Source organism: Lodderomyces elongisporus, chromosome 2, assembly GCF_030384665.1.
Source record: "Lodderomyces elongisporus chromosome 2, complete sequence".
NCBI lineage: Eukaryota > Fungi > Ascomycota > Pichiomycetes > Serinales > Debaryomycetaceae > Lodderomyces > Lodderomyces elongisporus.
In genome coordinates, this window is record NC_083674.1 from 204,662 (window position 1) to 225,341 (window position 20,680).

The 20,680-nt window shown below is 37.1% G+C and overlaps 8 protein-coding genes across 8 annotated transcripts; 2 read left to right on the plus strand and 6 right to left on the minus strand. All coding sequences in view use genetic code 12, as the record gives it.

Moving 5' to 3' along the window:
• Positions 1-251: 251 nt before the first annotated feature.
• On the minus strand, positions 252-2,432 carry PVL30_001373 (uncharacterized protein; the record flags this gene model as incomplete). The annotated part of the gene is made up of 2 exons (XM_061119223.1): positions 252-2,102; positions 2,166-2,432. The coding sequence occupies 2 exons, from the start codon at positions 2,430-2,432 to the stop codon at positions 252-254; spliced, it is 2,118 nt and encodes a 705-aa protein (XP_060975206.1).
• Positions 2,433-2,780: 348 nt separating this feature from the next.
• Positions 2,781-3,904, plus strand: txl1 (Thioredoxin-like protein 1; the record flags this gene model as incomplete). The annotated part of the gene is made up of 2 exons (XM_061119224.1): positions 2,781-2,976; positions 3,021-3,904. The coding sequence occupies 2 exons, from the start codon at positions 2,781-2,783 to the stop codon at positions 3,902-3,904; spliced, it is 1,080 nt and encodes a 359-aa protein (XP_060975207.1).
• A 1,237-nt stretch (positions 3,905-5,141) lies between these two features.
• PVL30_001375 (uncharacterized protein) lies at positions 5,142-6,779 on the plus strand (the record flags this gene model as incomplete). The annotated part of the gene is made up of 1 exon (XM_001526528.2): positions 5,142-6,779. The coding sequence occupies one exon, from the start codon at positions 5,142-5,144 to the stop codon at positions 6,777-6,779; it is 1,638 nt and encodes a 545-aa protein (XP_001526578.2).
• Positions 6,780-8,446: 1,667 nt separating this feature from the next.
• PVL30_001376 (uncharacterized protein) lies at positions 8,447-9,442 on the minus strand (the record flags this gene model as incomplete). The annotated part of the gene is made up of 1 exon (XM_001526530.2): positions 8,447-9,442. One exon carries the CDS (start codon positions 9,440-9,442, stop codon positions 8,447-8,449), a length of 996 nt encoding a protein of 331 aa, XP_001526580.2.
• A 505-nt stretch (positions 9,443-9,947) lies between these two features.
• Positions 9,948-11,140, minus strand: TIF1 (translation initiation factor eIF4A; the record flags this gene model as incomplete). The annotated part of the gene is made up of 2 exons (XM_061119225.1): positions 9,948-10,639; positions 10,693-11,140. The coding sequence occupies 2 exons, from the start codon at positions 11,138-11,140 to the stop codon at positions 9,948-9,950; spliced, it is 1,140 nt and encodes a 379-aa protein (XP_060975208.1).
• An 822-nt stretch (positions 11,141-11,962) lies between these two features.
• GLG1 (glycogenin glucosyltransferase glg1) lies at positions 11,963-14,287 on the minus strand (the record flags this gene model as incomplete). The annotated part of the gene is made up of 1 exon (XM_001526532.2): positions 11,963-14,287. The coding sequence occupies one exon, from the start codon at positions 14,285-14,287 to the stop codon at positions 11,963-11,965; it is 2,325 nt and encodes a 774-aa protein (XP_001526582.2).
• A 2,707-nt stretch (positions 14,288-16,994) lies between these two features.
• Positions 16,995-18,061, minus strand: RPS21 (40S ribosomal protein S21; the record flags this gene model as incomplete). Its single annotated transcript, XM_061119226.1, has 2 exons — positions 16,995-17,234; positions 18,038-18,061. The coding sequence occupies 2 exons, from the start codon at positions 18,059-18,061 to the stop codon at positions 16,995-16,997; spliced, it is 264 nt and encodes an 87-aa protein (XP_060975209.1).
• Positions 18,062-18,628: 567 nt separating this feature from the next.
• On the minus strand, positions 18,629-20,590 carry TRM2 (tRNA(m5U54)methyltransferase; the record flags this gene model as incomplete). The annotated part of the gene is made up of 1 exon (XM_001526534.2): positions 18,629-20,590. The coding sequence occupies one exon, from the start codon at positions 20,588-20,590 to the stop codon at positions 18,629-18,631; it is 1,962 nt and encodes a 653-aa protein (XP_001526584.2).
• Positions 20,591-20,680: the final 90 nt, after the last annotated feature.

Sequence of the window (20,680 nt, forward strand, 5' to 3'; positions counted from 1 at the left end):
GCATTGAAAGGTGGAAACAATTTACAAGATAAATCATGACCAAGTTTAATCAGGTACATACAATTTGAAACACACTTTTTTACTTTTTAAAGTCAGAAATGCCAAATGTTATTTGTTTTTTTTTTTGCTTTTCTTTTCCTAGCCCCCCCCCCCCCCCCCCCCCCCGTTTTTTTTTTCCATTAATCTAATTATTTATTATCTAATCTTTGGTATTCACTATTACTACAATCAGATATAAAATAACTTTACCGCTATATAAATAATCGAATTGCTCTCCAGATTTGGCGGAAAAAAAATGCAGACCCTTTATAAATGTTCACTACTATCCACACAAATTTCAACAAAATGACAATTAAATTTTCAAGGACGAGGTACAAGAATTTGTTGACATTAGCTTCCCCGTGAATGATATCTGTTTTCATTCTTCGATTAAACAAGGAGCCATCTAATGCTTCTAACCTTTCGCACGTTTTCCTTAGGTCTAGCGATAAAGATGCATTGATCTCTGATATACATCGGTCACTTGTACTTAATAAAGTATCAATTCTAATCGAGTGATTTTCATTAGCCATGTGCAAGATAGATTTGGTTTCCTCCAAGAAACCCATGTATAGGTTCTCGTAAGCAGGTAAATCATCATCATTAATACTAGCCATTTGCTCTAGTAGAGTCTGTATCGAGTCTGATGTTAAGGTGTTTATTTGGTCATGAAGTCGTTGTAAGTATGCAGGATATACAGTTAATAAGTACTCTGTTCTGTTGGTGCAGCATTGGCCAAAAAACGTCAAGTAATTGTAAAGCTTTGCGAGCTCCTGTTCTTGCTGGTCTTGAATTTCAGTGTAGTTGTTTAAATCTTCAGAGCTATTATTTGCTAGAGATTGAGGCACGGCGGTAGAAATGGAATCATCTTGGTTCTCGACATCTCCTTTACGAGAAGGTTGGAACTGGACGTCTTGTACATGGAATACATTAGGGTCGGGTGAAGATTCTTCAATTCGAATTTCGGGAGCAACCATTCTATTCACGGGTATGGTTGTCGAATCCTCCTGCTGTAAATCGTCTACAGATGCAGCTGCAATATCCTCAGCATCTGGTGTCGGTGTATGTATGGTTGCCTCTGCCAATTGCGCTGAGTCCATGTCATGAGCACTATCGTCTTTACTTTTAAAATGGCTCAACAAATTCGTTGATGATGAGGACTCGCCTTGGTAAAATTTTTTCACCCTCGAACGCAAACCTCGTTTTGGTGGTGATCTCGACCTTGTAATTGTTAGATTATTTATCTCACCATCTGATGCAAGCGGTTGTTCATGTGAGAATCTTCTCGGCAGTTCATTGCGACTCTCAGAAGCAGTCAAATCCTGGGTCCTAGTGCTACGGTTGTGATGTGATTCATCTTCATCGGACGTTTCAAACAATTTATCATGTAACCTTTGTCTGAACCTGTGTTTTTTATTCTTTTTGGTCAACAGTTGTTGTTGTTGTTGTTGCTGCTGCTGCTCATCGTCTGTAGAGTCGTACTTTGGTGGAAACCATAATTTTCCATGTGGGTCTTTCAATTCGTGCCAATGTGTTACCCTCCACCTAGAGTCACCAATAAGCTCTTGCAATTCTATTGCCCACACCATTCTCCATTCTCTGCGATGATGATGATGGTGATGATGGTGATGTAGACGGTGCGTATGGTGCTGCTGCTGCTGCTGCTGATATTGGGCAGGATCATTATGCCGACTAAAAACATTGCATGCTAGGGGGATGGTTTTGGCATATAACGGTTTTGGGTACTCATTGTATTTTGCACGTATTTTCCTGTTTCGAAGAATCTGTAAGGGATTATATACGCCTTCTACTCCCACGTGTTGGTTATTTGAGCCATTGGCTTCGGACCACTCGTTGATTCGTTGCATGTAAAGATATTTGGCACCAATCATAAATTTCACTTTTTCCGCTCTTGTAATTGTGCTTCTTGAGATTCTGCGTACCAATGTTTGGTTATTTGAGTTGTTAGCAGGGATGTCTTTACTGGGTAGGGCATTGACAACATTAAAGTCGGCTTGCAAGATATGTCTTGTATCCAAAAATAATGCGGATAACTCGGCTGCCTATTTAACATCCTCTTTTGTTAGTCGATCTAAAGTAAGGTCTTTGGTATTCTCAGAAAGTACCGTGGCGCTTGAATCTTCGTGTGATGAAGTCTGCGACTCGGATTCCATTTCTCTAGTTGCTGAACTATTGTCCGACTTTAGTTTCTTTTTGGTGTCATCTTCTCGGCCCTTGATTATATTGGATGATCTAGTGCCGGCTCTTTTCCGAAGCATAGGCTGTGGCTCTGCTGAGGGTTGCAGAGCAATGTTGGAAAGTCGTAGCTGCGAGAGCCGTGAAGACCCATTCTTTTCGTGCAACTTTCCCCTAGATTGGCTCTTTCGTTGCATATTATCTGTCAATTTGGAATAAAGCAGATTGACGAGTCGAGTAGTGGTAAAGAGGTGGTAAAGGGGAAGACACCGTCGTGACGAATGGAGTTCAGTAGAGTACGATTGGGGCTAGATTGAATTGAGAAGTGTAATTGATTGTGGAGCTGTGTAGTGGGGTGGGCTAACTCGCCTTGATCTTAGGGGTTGTTATGTGGTAAATCAAAAATTGACACACACCCACACCCACACCAAAAAAAAAGCGGTCTCAAAATGACATAACACGTACAATAGTAGAGATTGACAAAATCCTACACTATTGTTTTCCTCCTAGCTAGTACGCCACATTCGACTGCAATAATATAACAAATGCCAATTGAATTTACTAAATCATCTCAAGACTTTGAGTCATATTTGAAAAGCAACAAGGTACTTGTCGCCAATTTCACGGCAGCTTGGTGCGGACCATGTCAACAAATCAAACCTGTTGTCGACAAAGCATATGACACATTTAGTAATGTGGAAATTGTAAGAGTTGACTTGGATAGACAAGAGGAGCTTGCTCGTAAGTATTCAGTGTCATCTATACCAACATTTATTTTTTTGAAGATGGTACGGAAAAGACGAGAGTCTCAGGAGCCAATGTGCAGCAGCTCTTGACTAATCTCGATACATTCAATGCTAAAGCTTCAGGAGCAACGAGAAAGGGAAACGGCAAAGCTGCTGCTGCGTCTTTACTATTGAGCTCCAAAAGCTACAAAGAAATAAGACCACTTATACCTTCAGGATTTGAGATATTGAATAGCTCAATTGATTTTGGGTCATTTGAAGCGTTGAATGTGAAGTCTGTATACAAGAACAAGGAAGTGAAACTGGTTTTCAAAGCTGGAGAAGAGGAAGAAAGAAATGGAAATGGAAATGGAAATGGAAAAGAGAAAGATGCAACAAGCAGCACGGTTATTTCAGAGTCAGATTCCCAGATCCTTTTTGCATTTTCGTTGTTGAATATCTCAAAAATTTATTCGATATTGATCAAAGTAAACCGCCACCCTAAAAGAGAAAACATTGGTGTTGATGAAGATGATTTGGACGAAATACAACTCCCTAACATGTTAAAAGTGTGGCCGAATTTGCCAAATATACTATCCTTTGAGGATGCTACCGGTGATTCGAATGCACCGCATCTGGAATCTTTGCGCGTTGCTGATATTGGTGCTAAAGATAATAATAATAATAATAACAACAACAACAGCAACAGCAACAACAGCGGCAGCAGCAATGATGATGATGATGATGATGATGAAACTAATGGTGAATGGATTGAAGCTAAATTAAAATATGTTAAATTTCAAAATGTGCAAAGCTTATGTTTATTTTTTGATGGTGAAGATGAGGATTACCACACAGTTATTGAAAAGGTTTTGATAATTGGAGTCAATGGAGAGTCCAAGGAACAAAAGACTCTTGGTCTGTTGGAACCTGAGGAGGAGTGAGTACGGTAATTTTATAGATGCTAGTTTATTTAGAGAAATTACAAAAGACTTAAACGAAAATGATAATGGCTAGACTACATGAGTTTCCTACCCCTATAAATGATTTTGAAAATTGAAAAGAAGGTTTAAAGAAAAGTGGGTGGGGTCCTGGGAAAGGGAAGAAAAATAAAAGAACAAGAAAATACTTTGTCTGCTTTTATTTTTTTTTTTTGTAACAAATGCTGAAGGAAAAGAAGACAGATTTTTTTTGCAGACAAATTGTATATGCTTTTAAATTGCATGTATATTGGCAATCATAATTATAATTTAAATGATCGGTTATTAGGTTCATGTATGGAATCGCTAAATCGGAGCTATTGGATGAGACCTTATTTCCGTCGGCTAGTGAGCGCGAGTAAATTATCGCACTATAACCATTTAGTGGTGGCGGGGGGGGGGGGGGGGGGGGGGGGAAGAGACAGAAAAGTCCTTTACCCACGGGATGTTCCTTGTTGTCTCTTGTCTTCATTTCGAATAGCTATTACTATCCTCAGATCCGACCTTCCAACCACTGTTGTTGTTAGGATTAAATAGTTTCTGACATAGGATTCAGTTCCAGTTCTAATAGTATGTTTGTTAATTTGAAAATAAAACAGAAAGGCCGCGCATTGGATGAAGGGGTACTTGTTCTCAACATTTTCGCAGCTTTGTGATGGGTGATGGTCGTGGTCGTGGTCGTGGTCGTGGTGGTCGTGGTGGTAGTAGCAGTAATAGTAGGGGGTTAGCATATAATGAGGGCGTAGTTTTCTGATGGTGGCGCACCCTCACTCACTTTACACATAAAATTTCACCTCCCGCAATCTTTCATCTTTTACCTTTTCTTTTCTTTCTTCTTCTCTTTTCTTTTCTTTTCTTCTACTGCTTCTGCTGCTTTCAAGTTTTTTTATATATATTTTTTTTCTTTTGAAAAGATTAATTTTTCAACAAATCAAGGTCTTCCAGTAGTCAGAAAACATACAAATCTACAAAGGGCAAATCTAGCTTACAAGGAAGAATTGAAAAAAAACAAAAAACCAAATATCTCCTTTACTTTGTTGGACCCTTTAAATCCTCATAATCACCAGTATTTAATAAATACTTATATATACATATATACATATATACATATACGTATATATAAGTATATGAAATAGTTGTATATCACTTTTATACAACTAGAGATTTTTCAGAATCAATTTTCCTTTTCCCCCAATAAGCGATGTCGTCAACAGCCAGTATTTTGAGGACGAGAAGCAGCGGATATAACGGCCAACTATTCCAACGAATTTTGTCTCGAAGTTACACACAAGTCAGGGCCATCAGTCATGCAAGGTATCCTTTGAGACCTCAAACACATCTCCATACACACTCGCAACTACTCATATGTAGTACATATCAATCAGCAAGATTTCAGTCTACAAAATCGGATATAAAAGAGCAACCGACAAAGTCAGAGACAAAAGACATCAAAAAAGAAGATGAGCAAGGCGACACCAAAGCTCTTGAAAAGTTGGAAAATACACCCACTACTGCCTTGGTAGAGGAGACAGAACAACCCTCTTCTAGTAAACAAAAGAAACTCACCACTTGGGAAAAAGTGAAGCATGAAGCTAAGCATTATTGGACCGGTACCAAGTTGTTGGGTTATGAAATCAAAGTATCAACAAAGTTGATTTTCAAGATGATGTCAGGTTATCCATTGAGTCGAAGAGAGACAAATCAATTGGAGACTACAATCAGGGATTTGGGTAGACTTGTTCCATTCATGATGTTCTTGATTGTTCCATTTGCAGAATTCTTATTACCAGTTGCCTTGAAATATTTCCCCAATTTATTGCCATCAACTTACGAGTCTAAGCAAGATCGTGAAAAGAAAAGACTCAAACTTAAGAAATCCATTAAAGGCGCAAGTGATTACATTAGAACCTCGGTTGAAGCATCAGGGTTGAAATTGTCAAAAAAGATTTCAGTTGAAGAGAAAGCTGCTTTTATTCAATTTTTCCATGCCATTTCAATCGGTAAAAACCCAACTAAAGAACAATTGATTAGAGTTGCAAGACTTTTCAAAAACGATCAAGTTTTGGATAATTTGAGTCGTCATCAATTGGTTGCGATGTGTAAATATATGGCTTTGAGACCATTTGGTACAAACTCTATTTTGAGATATCAAATCAGACACAGGTTATTGAACATTATTAAAGACGATAGAGCAATTGATTATGAAGGTGTTGATTCATTAACCATTCCTGAATTGCAAATGGCCTGCTCGCAAAGAGGTATCAAGACGAGTGATGTATCTCCAGGTAGATTGAGAGAGGACTTGGAAACTTGGTTGGATTTGAGATTGAGACAGAAAATCCCATCAACACTTTTAATTTTGAGTACCGCATTTACTTATGGAGACAAGGATAGAGGTGCAGATACTTACTACAATGCTTTGTTAGCTGTATTGTCCTCGATTCCTGATGAAGTTTACAATGTTGCCAAGGCCGAATTGGCAGCCGATGACTCTGAATTGAAATTGGATATTTTGAAGGAGCAAAACGAATTGATCGAAGAGGAGAACCAATCCGAAAAGGATACCGTCAACAATGTCAAGGACGACATTCATTTGGATGAATACGAAGATACTGCCAATGAAGGTTTGGCTTCTGAACCTGACTCCGATCCAGATTCTCAAAAAGAAGTTAAAGGTACACAAAAGAAGGAAAAAAGTGAACCAACCGCTGAAGAGAAGGAATTGGAAGAAAGTTTAAAGTCGCAAGAAAAGGAAGATCCAAAGGTGCAAGAGAATGCCGAAAAAGACGAGTCGTCAAGGGTGAAGCCAGATGATAAGAACAAATCTGCAAGTCTGTAAATTTAGAATGCCGACTTTATCAGCGTAAAATCTCTGCTTTTCGAAATCAATATGTTTATAGATGAGTGAATGAAATATTCAATTAATAAAGTAGATAAAATTTATCCAAGTAAAAGATAGAGTTGGAAAACAATGAACGAAAAAAGGCGAAAAGATGAAAAAGGAAGAAAAGTAGAACCCGAAAAAAAAAGTATTGGGAATTAAAAAAAAAATAGCATTATATATATATAAGTAATAGTTCTATTGGGTTTTCATTTCTTTTTTTAATTTCTTCTTTTTGTCATTTGCTCTTTCCATTTTCGTAAAAAAGTACCGATTATTCTAATTCTTTCCTGTAGATCCAAATCCACCCTCGCCACGATCAGTCGCCGTTAATTGGTCTTCGCTAATCTCTTCAATATCTGCATTCACAATTCTTTCCAGAAACCAATTGTAGCAATTCTGTCACCAGCTTTAATTTCAAAGTCCTTTGTTGAGTGATTGAATAACACAACTTTAACCTCACCTCTATAGTCGGCATCAATGACACCTGCACCGGTCGAGATTCCGTGCTTCACAGCTAATCCTGAACGAGGCGCAACACGACCATATGTTCCAATTGGTACAATAATTGAAATATCTGTGCTCACCAATCCTTGGCCTTGTGCCGGTATGATGGCATCCTCTGAAGAGTAGAGGTCATATCCTGCAGCGAGAACTGACCCTTTGGTGGGCACTCTGGCCTTATCTGATCTCAAGTGCACTTTTAAACTCTCTGTAGCTTCTAATTTTTGCTTTTTGTTTTGTTCTGTAGTCATTTTGTTATGTGAACTTGTGCAGAAACGTAAATGTGAAAAACAGTTGGTAAATTTGGTTGTGATTGTGGTTGTAATTGTGTATTATTGTTAATATTATTACTAGTAGCAGTAGTAATATTCTTAATAAAAGTAGTAACGAAGTTGTAGTTGATGAAAGTAGTTTGATTTTTGAAAAAAAAAATTGATTGTGGATAATAAACGCAATGAGAAGGACGCGTCGTGGTTGTATTCGCTGCCTTTGCTAGTGTGGCAGCGCACGCGTTTCTACTATATCGACTTGTGCGCAAAGCTAGCATCGACTTCCAAGGTAGGCTTCCATAAAATGAAAAACAATGAAAAAAAAATGAAAAAAAAAATGAAAAAAATTTTGAAAAGCTTTTAGCAAATCTGGGTATTTGATTCGTGAAAAATATTGATTAATTTATACTTGGTCTTTCAAATTAGGCATATAGAGGTTCTTAATACTTTACTCACTTGCAAGAATAGTATTGCCTAAGAAACTTTTCTGTGTAGGAATTAGCGAGAACAATATTGGGTCCTTATGAGAAATCATAGCACACTAAAAGTTTGCGCTGATTTGAGGCTAAAAAAAAGAAAGATCACTTTTCTCGACTTGACAGAACACAGAAGTCACCGCTGTAAGAAAAGAATGAGCAAACAAGTAAACAACCAACCAATCAATCAATCAATCAATCAAACAAATATACAATCAAACCTATTTTAATTGATGTCTCTACGCTACTTTTTTTTCTTGTTTTAACTTGCATGGTTCAAGGTTTATTTATTTCTATACAGCCCAGCTGTGTACGGCAATATTGATAATGTTGATAATGTTGACAATGTAAATGTTGTTTGTAGTTTTTTTTTTATTTAATCACCTTCATTCCTAACATCGGCAGTAGTACGTGAATTCCAGTCACTGAGATGCCAAAACAGTAGAAGCTCATATAATCGTACTTGCAATGCCAATATTCTCCCCTCTCCCAATTCATGCAGGCCGTTAAGCTCGCTGTTGCTATCATCACCAGCAATGGTTAACGACAGCGGTATATTCTTCCCTCGAATAAGCTCTACTTCTCGTTCATCCAAGCTTCTTGCGCCAACTGCTAAACTTTGCTTAAAAATGCACTGAAACAACACCAATTGTAGAAATAAAATGATTATATCCAATAAAAGCAACTGAACCAATCCTAATTTTATTGCTTTCGCCCAGTATCCTAATTCCTTATGAATGATAGGTGGCTCTTCTCCAATAAACGATACAAACCACCAGCTCCCAGTCTCCAATTCGTCTAATTGGCCCTCATCAACTAAGCTGATCATCCATGTACATATAAACAAGATGTGGTACGCCATCACAAATACGGTTTTGCAATATACTGCAAAACAGATTCTTGGTAAGCGTCTCTTGAGCAACTCAATTCTCTCTTGGTGATCCAGCGATTCCTCAAACATCGCTCGAAGCAATACATCGCCTGTTTCAGGATCGATGGCAAAATTATAATTGACAAACGCAAGCACTAATACATGCAAAAGAGTAGGTATGAGACATGCACTGTAACAAAACTTTATGAACTGGTAGAATATGAGAATATAGCACAAACCTTCTAGTTGTGCAAGAAACTCATGCTGTGCTCTTGTCTTGCGGCGTATGAATTGATTTGAGCTGAACCTAAACTCGAAATCATCTTCAACGTATCGACTTACTTCAACGGTGGCAGACGTGGAAGAAGTCGCCGTCATATTCGTCCTCATATTAGTTGCGTTCTTGTTTATATTGCTATTATTTGATGAATTAGATCTTATATTCAAGGCACTGGCAGGGTACGAGCCTGGAATGGATGACAGGCTATGGTTAACAAACATCTACAGCATGTGTGAGCTTGTGTGTATGTTTGTTGGTACTTCTCCAATAGGTGTGGCAATAAAAGGCAATTGTAGGCATATATTTGTTCCAGCCGCATTTTTATAGCGCGCAATTAATTGTATTATCTAAAATCTGAAGAAGCAAAAAGGGGAGGCCGTTTGATGACAATTTTTGCATGGTAAAGATGGTCTTTGTTTACGATCCCATATTTGTCGTTACCATCACTACTTTCTTTTTTTTTTTTTTTTTTTTTACTGGTTTCAATAATACCAAATACCTGCTGAATTCACAACATAACTCAATGGTGAAATCCGTGAATTACTTCTATTTTTTTTATTTTCTTTATTTTCATTTCTTATTTAAAAGAGTAAAGAATAGGAAAAGAAATCAAGAAAGAAAAAGAAAAAGAAAAAGGGTGGATTACATTTGCAAAGTGATATTATAAAGTGCAGTTTTGTTAATTTAGAAACATATACAATGCTTTATCAAGAAAAAGATACAAGTTTAAGCAAACAATGAACCAATGTCAGCTGGCATCTCAGTGATTTGAGTAGAGTAGAACTTTTCAATTTCTCTCATCATACCAACATCCTTGTCAGTGACAAAGTTGATAGCAACACCCTTTCTACCGAAACGACCACCTCTACCAATTCTGTGGATGTAGTTTTCCTTGTTTGCTGGCAAGTCGTAGTTGATAACCAAGGAGACTTGTTGGACATCGATACCTCTAGCCAACAAATCGGTGGAGATAAGAATTCTTGATGAACCAGATCTGAATTCTTTCATGATGGTGTCTCTCTCACCTTGTGGCAAGTCAGCGTGGATGGCTGAGACGGTGAATTTTTGTTCTCTCAATTTGTTGGTCAAGAACTCAACCTTGGATCTGGTGTTACAGAAGATAACAGCTTGTGTAACTGAGATGGAGTCGTACAAATCAACCAAACAGTCGAACTTGTAGTCTTCAACTTCGACATTGATAAAGTATTGTTTAATACCTTCCAAGGTCAACTCGTCCTTCTTAACCAAGATTCTGACTGGGTTGTTCATGAACTTGGTGGTGACCTCAAGAACATCTTGTGGCATGGTGGCAGACAACAAGACAACTTGGGTGGTTTCAGGCAATAATCTGAAAATGTTGTAGATTTGTTCCTTGAATCCAGATGACAACATCTCATCGGCTTCATCAAGATGAACATCTTAACCTTGTCGGTTCTGAAGTATCTTCTTTCAATCATGTCGAAAACTCTACCTGGAGTACCAACAACAATTTGGACACCAGATTTGAAAGCTTCAATATCATCGCTCATTGAAGTACCACCAATTGAGGCGTGAACGGTAACGTTCAAGTACAAACCAATGGAAGTGATAACGTTCTTGATTTGCAAAGCCAATTCTCTGGTAGGAGCCAAAATCAAAGCTTGGGTTGACTTTTCGTTTTCGTCAATTCTTTGCAAAGCTGAGATGGTGAAGGTGGCAGTCTTACCGGTACCAGATTGAGCTTGAGCCAAGACATCTCTACCTTCAGTGATTGGCAAGATAGCTCTTTGTTGAATAGCAGATGGGGTTTCGTAACCGTAACCGAAAATACCTCTAACAATATTTGGTTTCAAGTTCAAGTCGTCGAACTTGTAAACAACATTGTCGTAGTTTGATTCAATCAAACCAGAGTCGATCTCAGTGATTCCTTCGGATGCCATGTTTTATTCTAGTAATGACTTATGGTGGTGATAAGGGGTGGTTGGGAGTGTCAATCTACAAAAAGTCAAGAGAGAGGGTGAGAGGGAGGGAGGGAGAGAGAGAGAGGGAAAAGGGAAAAGGGAAAGGGAATTCTTTTTAAAAAGAGCAAAATAGAAAATTTTAATCTATATATGTAATGAGAGGGTGAAAAATTTAGGCTCGCTCTCGTCTTTGATGGGATGTAACTAAAGTATAGAGAGAAGAAGAAGAAAAAGAAGAAAAATAAAACAGAAGAAAGAGAGAGAGAGAGAGAGAGAGAGAGAGAGAGTGTGTGTGTGTGTGTATATGTGTGAATGTCTCATTCAAAGTAAGTGGCAGAGAGAGGAGGGAGAAAAAAAATTTTTTTTTTAAAAAAAATTCGATGAGAAGGAAAAGAAAAAAAATTGCACAAAAATATATTTGTACCATTTCACACGACCCACCATTAATATTATCATGAACCTGCTTGGGTCTGGTGGCATGCCTGTTCTCTTTGGTATGTATATACACATATTTTTTTTTTATTTACCTAAATAAATGCGTTATATCCTCTTGAGTATAACATATTACAATCTCTGATCATTATTTTCTTTTGTCTATGCGTGTGTATATGTATGTCAGGTGGTGGTAATAGTGATAGTGGTGGTGGTAGAGGTGGCTTGTACAAAAAAAAAAGGAATGTGCTTGAAAATTCAAATGAAACTAATTTAAAATTACTTTAGAATTAATCTAGAACTAATCAAGAACTGATAAAGCCATCTTCTTTAGTGGAAAAGTATTAGTAAAAAAAAAGTCAATTTTTCTCAACTGAATCTTCTCTCTGGTCGGTGGACCTCTCGAAATTCCCAAGGAAACAATTTGGGTGCATGAGATTCTGAATAATCATCCACATCGTCTTCATCCTCCCCTTCTTCGTCTTCTTCAAAGTCGATTGCTTCCTGTAAATGATCGGCATTAATCAAACCTTGCTTCTGCAACTTTTCATTCTCATAATTGTAGCTAGATACCTCTGCACCCAACTGCTTTGCATTAGCAGCACTAACAATGACAGCACCGGCAGAAGACCCCGGAGTTAATATTGAGGCACTGTCATTGCCATCTTGATTGATATCAATCTTTTCCAAGTGGTCTCTCAAGATATGCGTTGGGTAGTAATCTGAGCTAGCATCAAACACTCGTTCTGGTTCAACATATTTATGTCCATATAAATCAGGAAGTTCTAGTGGAGGGGGCTGTTGTTGTTGTTGTTGTGGTGGTGTTTGTGGTGGTGGTGCTAATTGTAGTGGAGGAGGTTTCTCTTGTAATTTATTTTCTTGAACAAAGGTGGGTGCAGATATTAAAGAATTCGGTAATGCTAAAGGTGCTAACAAAGATAAAGATGCAGTTTTATCATGCATATTACTTTCTTGATTAAACTCATCTTTGAAATCATGGTGATGATTGTTTTCATTGCTACTATGCATTTCCTGCTTTATTGATACAGGGTTCTGAAAAGTATTGGTGTAAACTTCTTGATTCTGAGATGTTGATGGTAAAGTGTACACTTCTTCTTGCAAATTCAGCTCCTTCTTTTCGTAATTCATTTCAGTCTCATGGACTGGTTCATTAGCCATTTTTCCACGTTCTTGAGGAGACATCGCTGCTTCATGAACTTCGACTTCCTTGGGCTCGTGCCAGCTCTCATATGTGTTAAATTGAAAAATGTTAGAATGTTGTGCATGACCAGAATCTCCTTCACTCTTTGTGTACTTTGGAGGGGGTTCTTTTGCAGGATCCCACATTGCATCACGACTGGGTTTGATCGTGTCTTTAAATTGTTGATATCTCGCTGAATCAGACAAGGCAAATGGATCAGATTTAGTTCCTTGAGGTTTGGCTTCTTGAAATGCTTTATTCTCATGTTTATCAGTCAGCTTCTCGTCGCCCAAATCAGTGTTTATTAATTCTTTGGTAGGCATTTTGATATCAGCAAAATGATCAGATTGCTCATTGTTGATAACTTGTTCTATAGAATGTTCACCAAATTCTTCAATCCAAACATTCCACCAATTTCTGTGGATTCCCTGCGCAGTGGATGCCAGAGTCCATGGCTTGTATGGACCAATGAAATGCATTACTTTGATTTGAGACTTTGCATTGATAAACCTGACAGCTGTAGAATGGTATCTTCCGAGTGTATCGGTGGACAGCTGCAATACCTTTTCATCGTAAAACGTATCGTTTCCGCCTTCATTTTGTCCCAGTTTTTTTTCTTGCAACAATGGATGTTGTGAAGGATGTGTTGGTTTTGACAATGGCGACAAGGGCAAGCCTTGGAAATGCTTGAATGCGGGCAAATACTCATATGCGACTGATGGGGTAACATTATACAAAAAGGGCAATTTAATCCAATTGTTAACTGTGCTATTTCCACTAATCAAATCACCATTGACGTTTAAATTTAAATTTCCAGAGTCAAAAACTGTTTGCACCCAGTTTGGTTGAATATTGAAATACTGGTTAAGTAGCCCTTGGTCAGCACCATCAAACGATATGCTCTGATTTACACGTGACTTGTTTTGATTATGGTTTTGATTTTGCTGTTGCTGTTGCAGTTGCTGGTGTTGAACCAAATTTTTCAAGTCATTGTAGGTCCCCTTATTTGGTTTGAGTAAAAAGACACCTGAATTGAAAATGTCAGGGAACCCTGAGTCGGGTTCGGCCAAAATTTTCCCTTGCGCAAACTCCAACTTCAAGAGATCAATTACTGTTGAATCAGAAGTGGGAGTCTCCAGTTCCAGAATGAGTGGAAGTGTATCTGCATCAAGGTATAGGACTTTTTCATATTGATCTAAACCCCATAATTCAATCTTGGTGAATGTCTTGGCCAATTCCGGTCTTTGCAAATCGTCTCGTAATTTGTCAACTAGAGTAGATTGGTGTACGTAAACATCAATTATGTCCTGGTAGTATGTGGATAACAAATTCAATTGCAGTGTGGAAAACTGCAGTTTATCGATTAAGACACCTAATGCTATTTCCTCATCAAACTGAGTTTTGGCTATTGCTTTCTTCAATTGTGCTCCAAGGACTAGTGCTCCGGGCAAGTAGTTGACATTATAAAGTAATGTAAATATTGCGTTTGTCATGTGGAAAAATGAACTAAGCAAACTGGAAAAGCAAACTAGAAAAGCAAACTTGAAAAGCAAATCAAAACTGCTTTTTGATTATATAAATATATAAATGCCGTTAGTGCTTGGTTCAATTGAAGGGTAAGGGTGATTGGAGAATCGAAAAAAAGGTTGATACGACAGCGTGTGAGTAGTCGGATAGCAAGAAGCTGTGCTTATACCTGTGCTTATACTTGTACTTGCCTAGTGGACTTGGTAATGTTGTACCGATTCCTTGAGTCAGTCCAAAGATAAAAAAAAGGTCAATTATGAATTGAAATGTCTTAAAAAAAGGGGGGGAGGTGGATACAAGTAATTGGCACCGACTCAACAAAATGAAAATGAAATGAAGATAAAATGGAAATGAAAATGATATGAAGATAAAATGGAAATGAAAATGATATGAAAATAAAATGGAAATTAAAATGCTTTCTAGTAGATCCTATATCGAGTAAGGAAAGTTGGAAAAATGTAATTGTCCTTGCAAAATGAGAAACCATAACACTCTATAGTTGGAATAGCACTAGTATTAGTACTCGTATTATTATCATTATAAAAGTGGCACTAAACGCATCATTTTACCAAGACCACTGCAACTGCAACTGCAACTGCCACCACAACCTCTACCACCATTGCTAATATTAATTATATTGTTATTATTATTATTATTACTATCTTTTATGGAGATATTGCACCAACATACGGACTATGTTTACATTCTGCCTGCTGCATGAAATTAATTGTATGAATGGCCTCCTCTTTTTGCTCATAAATCCCAGCCTATCATGCCCGGCCACTGCTCTCCTCTCCTCCTCCTCCCCCCCCCCCCCCCCCCCCCCAAAAAAAAAAAATAGAGAAAGCGAAAGAAAGAAAACAAAACAAAACAACATGCGCTTGTTTGTGTCCGTTTATGGCTTTTTGTGTTTAGAAAAAAACAACCAATTTATTTTTTTTATTTTTTATTTTTTTATATTTTTATATTTTTGGTTATTTATTTGCGGTGGGGAGAGGAGGGGGGGGGACAGGAAAGGTTTTATTTCAACATGCAAAATAAGAGAATGAGGAATAATGGCAGGGAAAGAGGAAGAGTTGATGCACCAATTTATACTGTTGAAAAAGGAATTTAAAAATAAAATTTAAAAGCCAACAATTCACAATTTTCAATCAAACATCAAGGCAGAACCTTTATTCCACATCTCTGCGTCCATTCCCTCTTCTTTTTTTCAACTTACCTACGATCGAGCTTTAGTACATTAGTACCAACCTTTAATAATAATAATGATAACAAAAATTAAAAGAAAGAAAGGTTTCAAAATTTTAACATCTCTTTCATATCCAGGTCCAAAAAAGATAGAAGAAAAGAAAAGAAAACTCAAACTACCATGGGGCTCCTCAAATACTGGAAACTAAAGAATGAAGATTTGAAAAGTGAATGGTCAATGCAAGGCTTTGCATTATACACATTCTTTAGATGATTAATACCCAACCACTTACTTCCTCTTTTCTTTCTCTCTCTCTCTTTCTAACCCTATAATCTTGCATTATAATTTCCTAAACCAACAAATACAAAATTTGCCAACTTTATTACATACAGAGCTATACAATTGACGAACAAAGCCGGTCCGAAAGCCCCGGCACAGAAAAAATAAAATTCAACCAAACCAAACCAAACCAAAAAAGAAAAAAGAAAAAGAAAAAGAAAGAAGAAGATTGAAAGAAAAAAACTGAACCGAACGGAACTTATGCCAGATGCGCAGAGTGTAAGATTACCAATCCAGAGTTGGACCTTTTTTGAATGTTTGCACTTGTTATTTTTTTCATCATCTCTGTTGATCCCAATATGGCTCTTTGCAACTAATATAGCTAATCTTTCTTACAGGTGATTTCTTTGCAAAACAAAAAAAAAAAAAGGTATAAAAAAAAGATTAAATCTAAACAAATACAAGAAAGTAGTAACAAAAAAAAAAGAAAAATTATTAAACTCCGAGTCTGGTCTAATCAGCAAAACGAGTTCAATACTGTAACCATGATTTCGTGATATTCTTCATAGCCAGGGTGCAACCACAAAACCACTGCAAGATAATATCAATTTGAATATCAACAAGGATAAGAATTTGGAATATTGATTGGAACAAAAAAGTAATAAAATAAAAAAATAAAAGAAATAAAAAAAATAAAAACTCTGAAAAAAAGGTAAATATGACACAATACGAATTTGGCTACAAATTGGCGAGATTGGGATTAATTGTTTTATTTACTTTGAAGCTTGAATATATATATATTTATATATATACTTTTCTTCATTGTATCACGTGATGTAATCAAGGTAAAGAGAGACTTTACTAGCAAATTTTATAGTTAGATGCCACGAATGGTAATTTATGTATGGAGCTTACAGTACATTGGGAAATGACTGCAAGAGTATTCGAAATGTATCTACCAAACGGTACCTCCAACTTTGTTTGTTTCGAAATTCCAAACATCCTAGTTATCTAATGACTGTTTTCCCGAAAAATAAAAATACACCCACCAACAATATCGTCTCCAAGATATTCTAATTTCAAAAAAGAGAAAACTACATGTCAAACACAATACTTTTTTTTTTTTTTTGCAATTTATATCATTAATTTACACAACAACAACAACAAGCAGTCTAAACTCCGTATGCTTCTCAAAACTTCTCAGCTTAACGGGAGTAAGACCAGACGTTCTTCAACAAACCGTCTTGTTGAGCCAATCTGTTCAATGAGTCGTCAGCTTCACCTCTACCTCTAACGTAACCACTCAAGACATAAGTGACATTGTCACCAGCAATAGCTCTTCCGTCTTCGTCAACCTTAGCAACGGAAATTTGAACTGAAGCATGGTCCTTAGCCTTAATGATTCTGTTGGTAGCAGAACATTTTCTTGGGACGTATAATTCAACCTAAAAAGAAAAAAGAAAAAAAGCAAATGTTAGTATTATGATGTATAAGACAAAACATTAAAAAAAAGAAGAAAAAAAAAGCAAAAATTTCGCAAACTTATTAGCCATTTGCAAAGAAAAGAATGGGATAAAGACGAGTATAAAGATATGAGTAAGGCAACAACTTAAAGGTCAGCTCATATGGGTCTGAAATGTGCACTTTATTTAAAATGAGTCAGATAAACTTGGATATCGAGAATGACAGGTGTCTCTTTTTTTGGCGGAGACAAGGTTTCCAAAGTTTGGAGAGTAAAAAATGATCAAACATGCTATGGAAAAAAACAGTACATTGTCTGATACTCTAGGCTCTTTCAAAATCCTATTGGGTAAAGTAGCTGACCATATTCTAAATTTTCCTCTAATTCACATGCAAGTTGTAAAAACGATACTTTGACAAGATTCATCTGTTCAAACTCAAGTGCTCACTTCTAACTCCTCTGATCTGAATCTAAGAAACATTCTTTCTTTGCCAAAGAAAATAATCAAAATTAAAACGAAGAAAGATGAACTCCGCAACGAAATGCATTCAGTGACATATTCTCGACTAGTCTTAAAAATACCATTAAGCTTGGTTGCTTCTCCCATTTGACAAAATCCTTTTTTTGATTATGGGTTCAAATCGATTATCATTTCAATATCCTCTTACTTGTTCCTATCTTCACTCTTCCACTTTATTCACTCTATCATTTTCTTTACTTTTTCACTCCTTCACATTCACGTATGGCTAATAACAAACTCCTACTTCGCTGTGATTATGAACATACTAATTGACCTTTATCGTTTTCCATCTTGTCTTTGTTTGTCTATGTAGTTTGGATGTGTATAATTATTAAGTTGTTGTATTCACTCTCTTGTGAATCTTGAAAAAGTCAACTTTTTTCCACAGTACTGGTGATGTTGGCGAGCGCGTGCCAAAAGAAAAAAAAGTAATCACGTGTACAAACATAAAATTGGTGGTGCTAGCCCTATAGCGTTTTTTTTCTCAAGAGTACACGTAATGCGATGGTAGCGCTATTATAATAATGTCGCTCCTTAACTATCTTATGAATTTACTATTTTGCAGCCAAAATGCAGTGTAAGAAACATTTAAAGGCAACATGTTGATGTTTTGTCACAGAAGGACTATATTTGTAAAGGTTCATATGATGATGTTAAAGGATCTCTATTGCAGAGTAGAATCAATACCTAGTCTGCATGTTGTTTCTAAAACTTTTGTTTTTCTTTTGTTCTTCATTTTTTTTCCATAGTAATTATACAACAATATTCTCAATAAACTTGATTTATTGTTACAACTCTTCTATAGTACTATAAATTTATAAACCTATGATCCATATCTAAAGTGGTTCTTGATTTTCCTACTTCATAGAGAGCACAGCAACGCTCTCTACATGGTGTGTTTGTGGGAAGAAATCAAACCCCTTAATACTTTCGACTTTATACAACTCACCATTCTTTGTGTTATTCAAGAACCACTCGACATCTCTTGCCTGCGAATGCACATTACACGAAATGTAAACAATTTTTGCCGGTTTGTATTCACTCAATTGGTTCAAAAATACATCATCGCATCCTTTTCTTGGGGGATCTAAAATTACCGAAGTCTGCTCAGAGGGTGTATCGATATCCTTAAAAATCTCTTCGGCTTTTCCAACAATGAAATGTGAGTTTTTAATATTGTTCAACGTGGCGTTATGACGTGCAAATTTAACAGAATCGGCACTAACTTCAACACCAATAACTTTGGTCACATTTGTCGAACACGTTATGGAGAACAAACCAGAGCCACAATATGCATCAACAAGGTAGTTGGGAGATGAGGAGCCAGTATTTGTAGTGGTGGTGGTGATATTGGTGGTGGTATTGGTGGTGGTATTGTTGGAGTTGGAGAAAAGATTATCTCTGACGTATTTCGTAATAATAGGCAAAATGGAGTTGTTATTCTGAAAGAACTCACCGGCAGAAAATTCAAACCTATATGGACCGATTATCTCCTGTACAATTTGTCTAGGATTTGTAACGCATGTTTTGACCACCTCTTGGTCACCTTGCTCCACTTTGATACTTGATACTTCACCCAGTTCATCTCTTGAAGCTTCACCGATAACAGATTCTTTTGCATCATTTTTAACTTCATCGGTGTCAGTTGTATCTCCTGTATTTTGAACAGCATTTTGCATACATTTTGTATCTTCTCTCAACAATACTGTGGCACCACGTTTGTACTCTTTGAACGCATTCTCAAATCTATGCCTTTCATTTTCCAATCCGATATTGACAATCTTAGTTCCAATAGTGCATTCCTCGATATCCATGATTTGACCCAGGGGTCCGAAATCGGCTCCAATTTTTCCTTCCTTTGCCTTTTCGCCAGTTCTCCATTCGGGTCTTCCCTTGGCACCGAACCCAAAGTTTGGTCTGTGTTCCAATTCTTTCCCTGTCTTACCATACCCTTTTGCAATATTAAAATGGGGAGTCAACTTTGTCCTGTATTGGTATTGCAATGGTGATGCCTCTGTATCATCAACATCCGGCAATAATCCCTTTTCGCTCAAGATTGGCGCAAAATGCTTGTAGGCATTGCGTATAGTCTGCTTCTTGATCTCGAGTTGTTCGTCGTAGTGTATATTTTGATATTGACACCCTGAACATTTTCCAAAGTATCTGCAATTGATCAAGTTATCATTCCGTATACCTGATGGCTTGGTGATGGCCAATAAATCTGCTTCGGCATATAACGGGTGGGTACGGAAGATTTTGATTTTAGCGATATCACCAGGAATTCCGAATGGAATAATTACTACTTGCTTCTTTTGCAAGGGCAACACGGCATGCTTGTCTGCATTTTCTTTTGTAGAATCCTTTGTCGTCTCGATTGCCTTATTGTCACTTTGCGGGCTCGAGACAATAGCAATAGAGTCACCATTAGAGGCAAATTTCAAAATTTCGACATCTTCAACTATTCTATGGTATACTTGCTCCACTGTAGTATCATTCAAAATTCCCCTCATGTCATTTCTTATCTCATCTAAAGTAAGATTATATTCCTCGCATAATGATTTAATCTCGAGATCCAACACACCAAGTGGACTTGTCAGTTCCACTGTTTTTGCCTTGTATTTCCGTGTCTTGTGCTTCTTTGTCTGCTGTTGATTTTTTTGCTTCGAGTTCTGGGTCTGGGTCTGCTCTTGTTTTTGATTTTCATTATTGTTGTTGTTGTTGCTATTATTACTCTCTAGCTTGAACTTTTTGGAAAGTTGTTCATCTTCCTTCACATTTTCATTGATAGCTCTTTTCTCAGGCATTATTGTAGGTGTCATTATTGCTTGAGTATATATAAAGCGCAAAGATGTTTGTATCCTACTTTGGAAGTACTTTATGTGTCTACTCAAAAGGTGCCTTCTAACCAT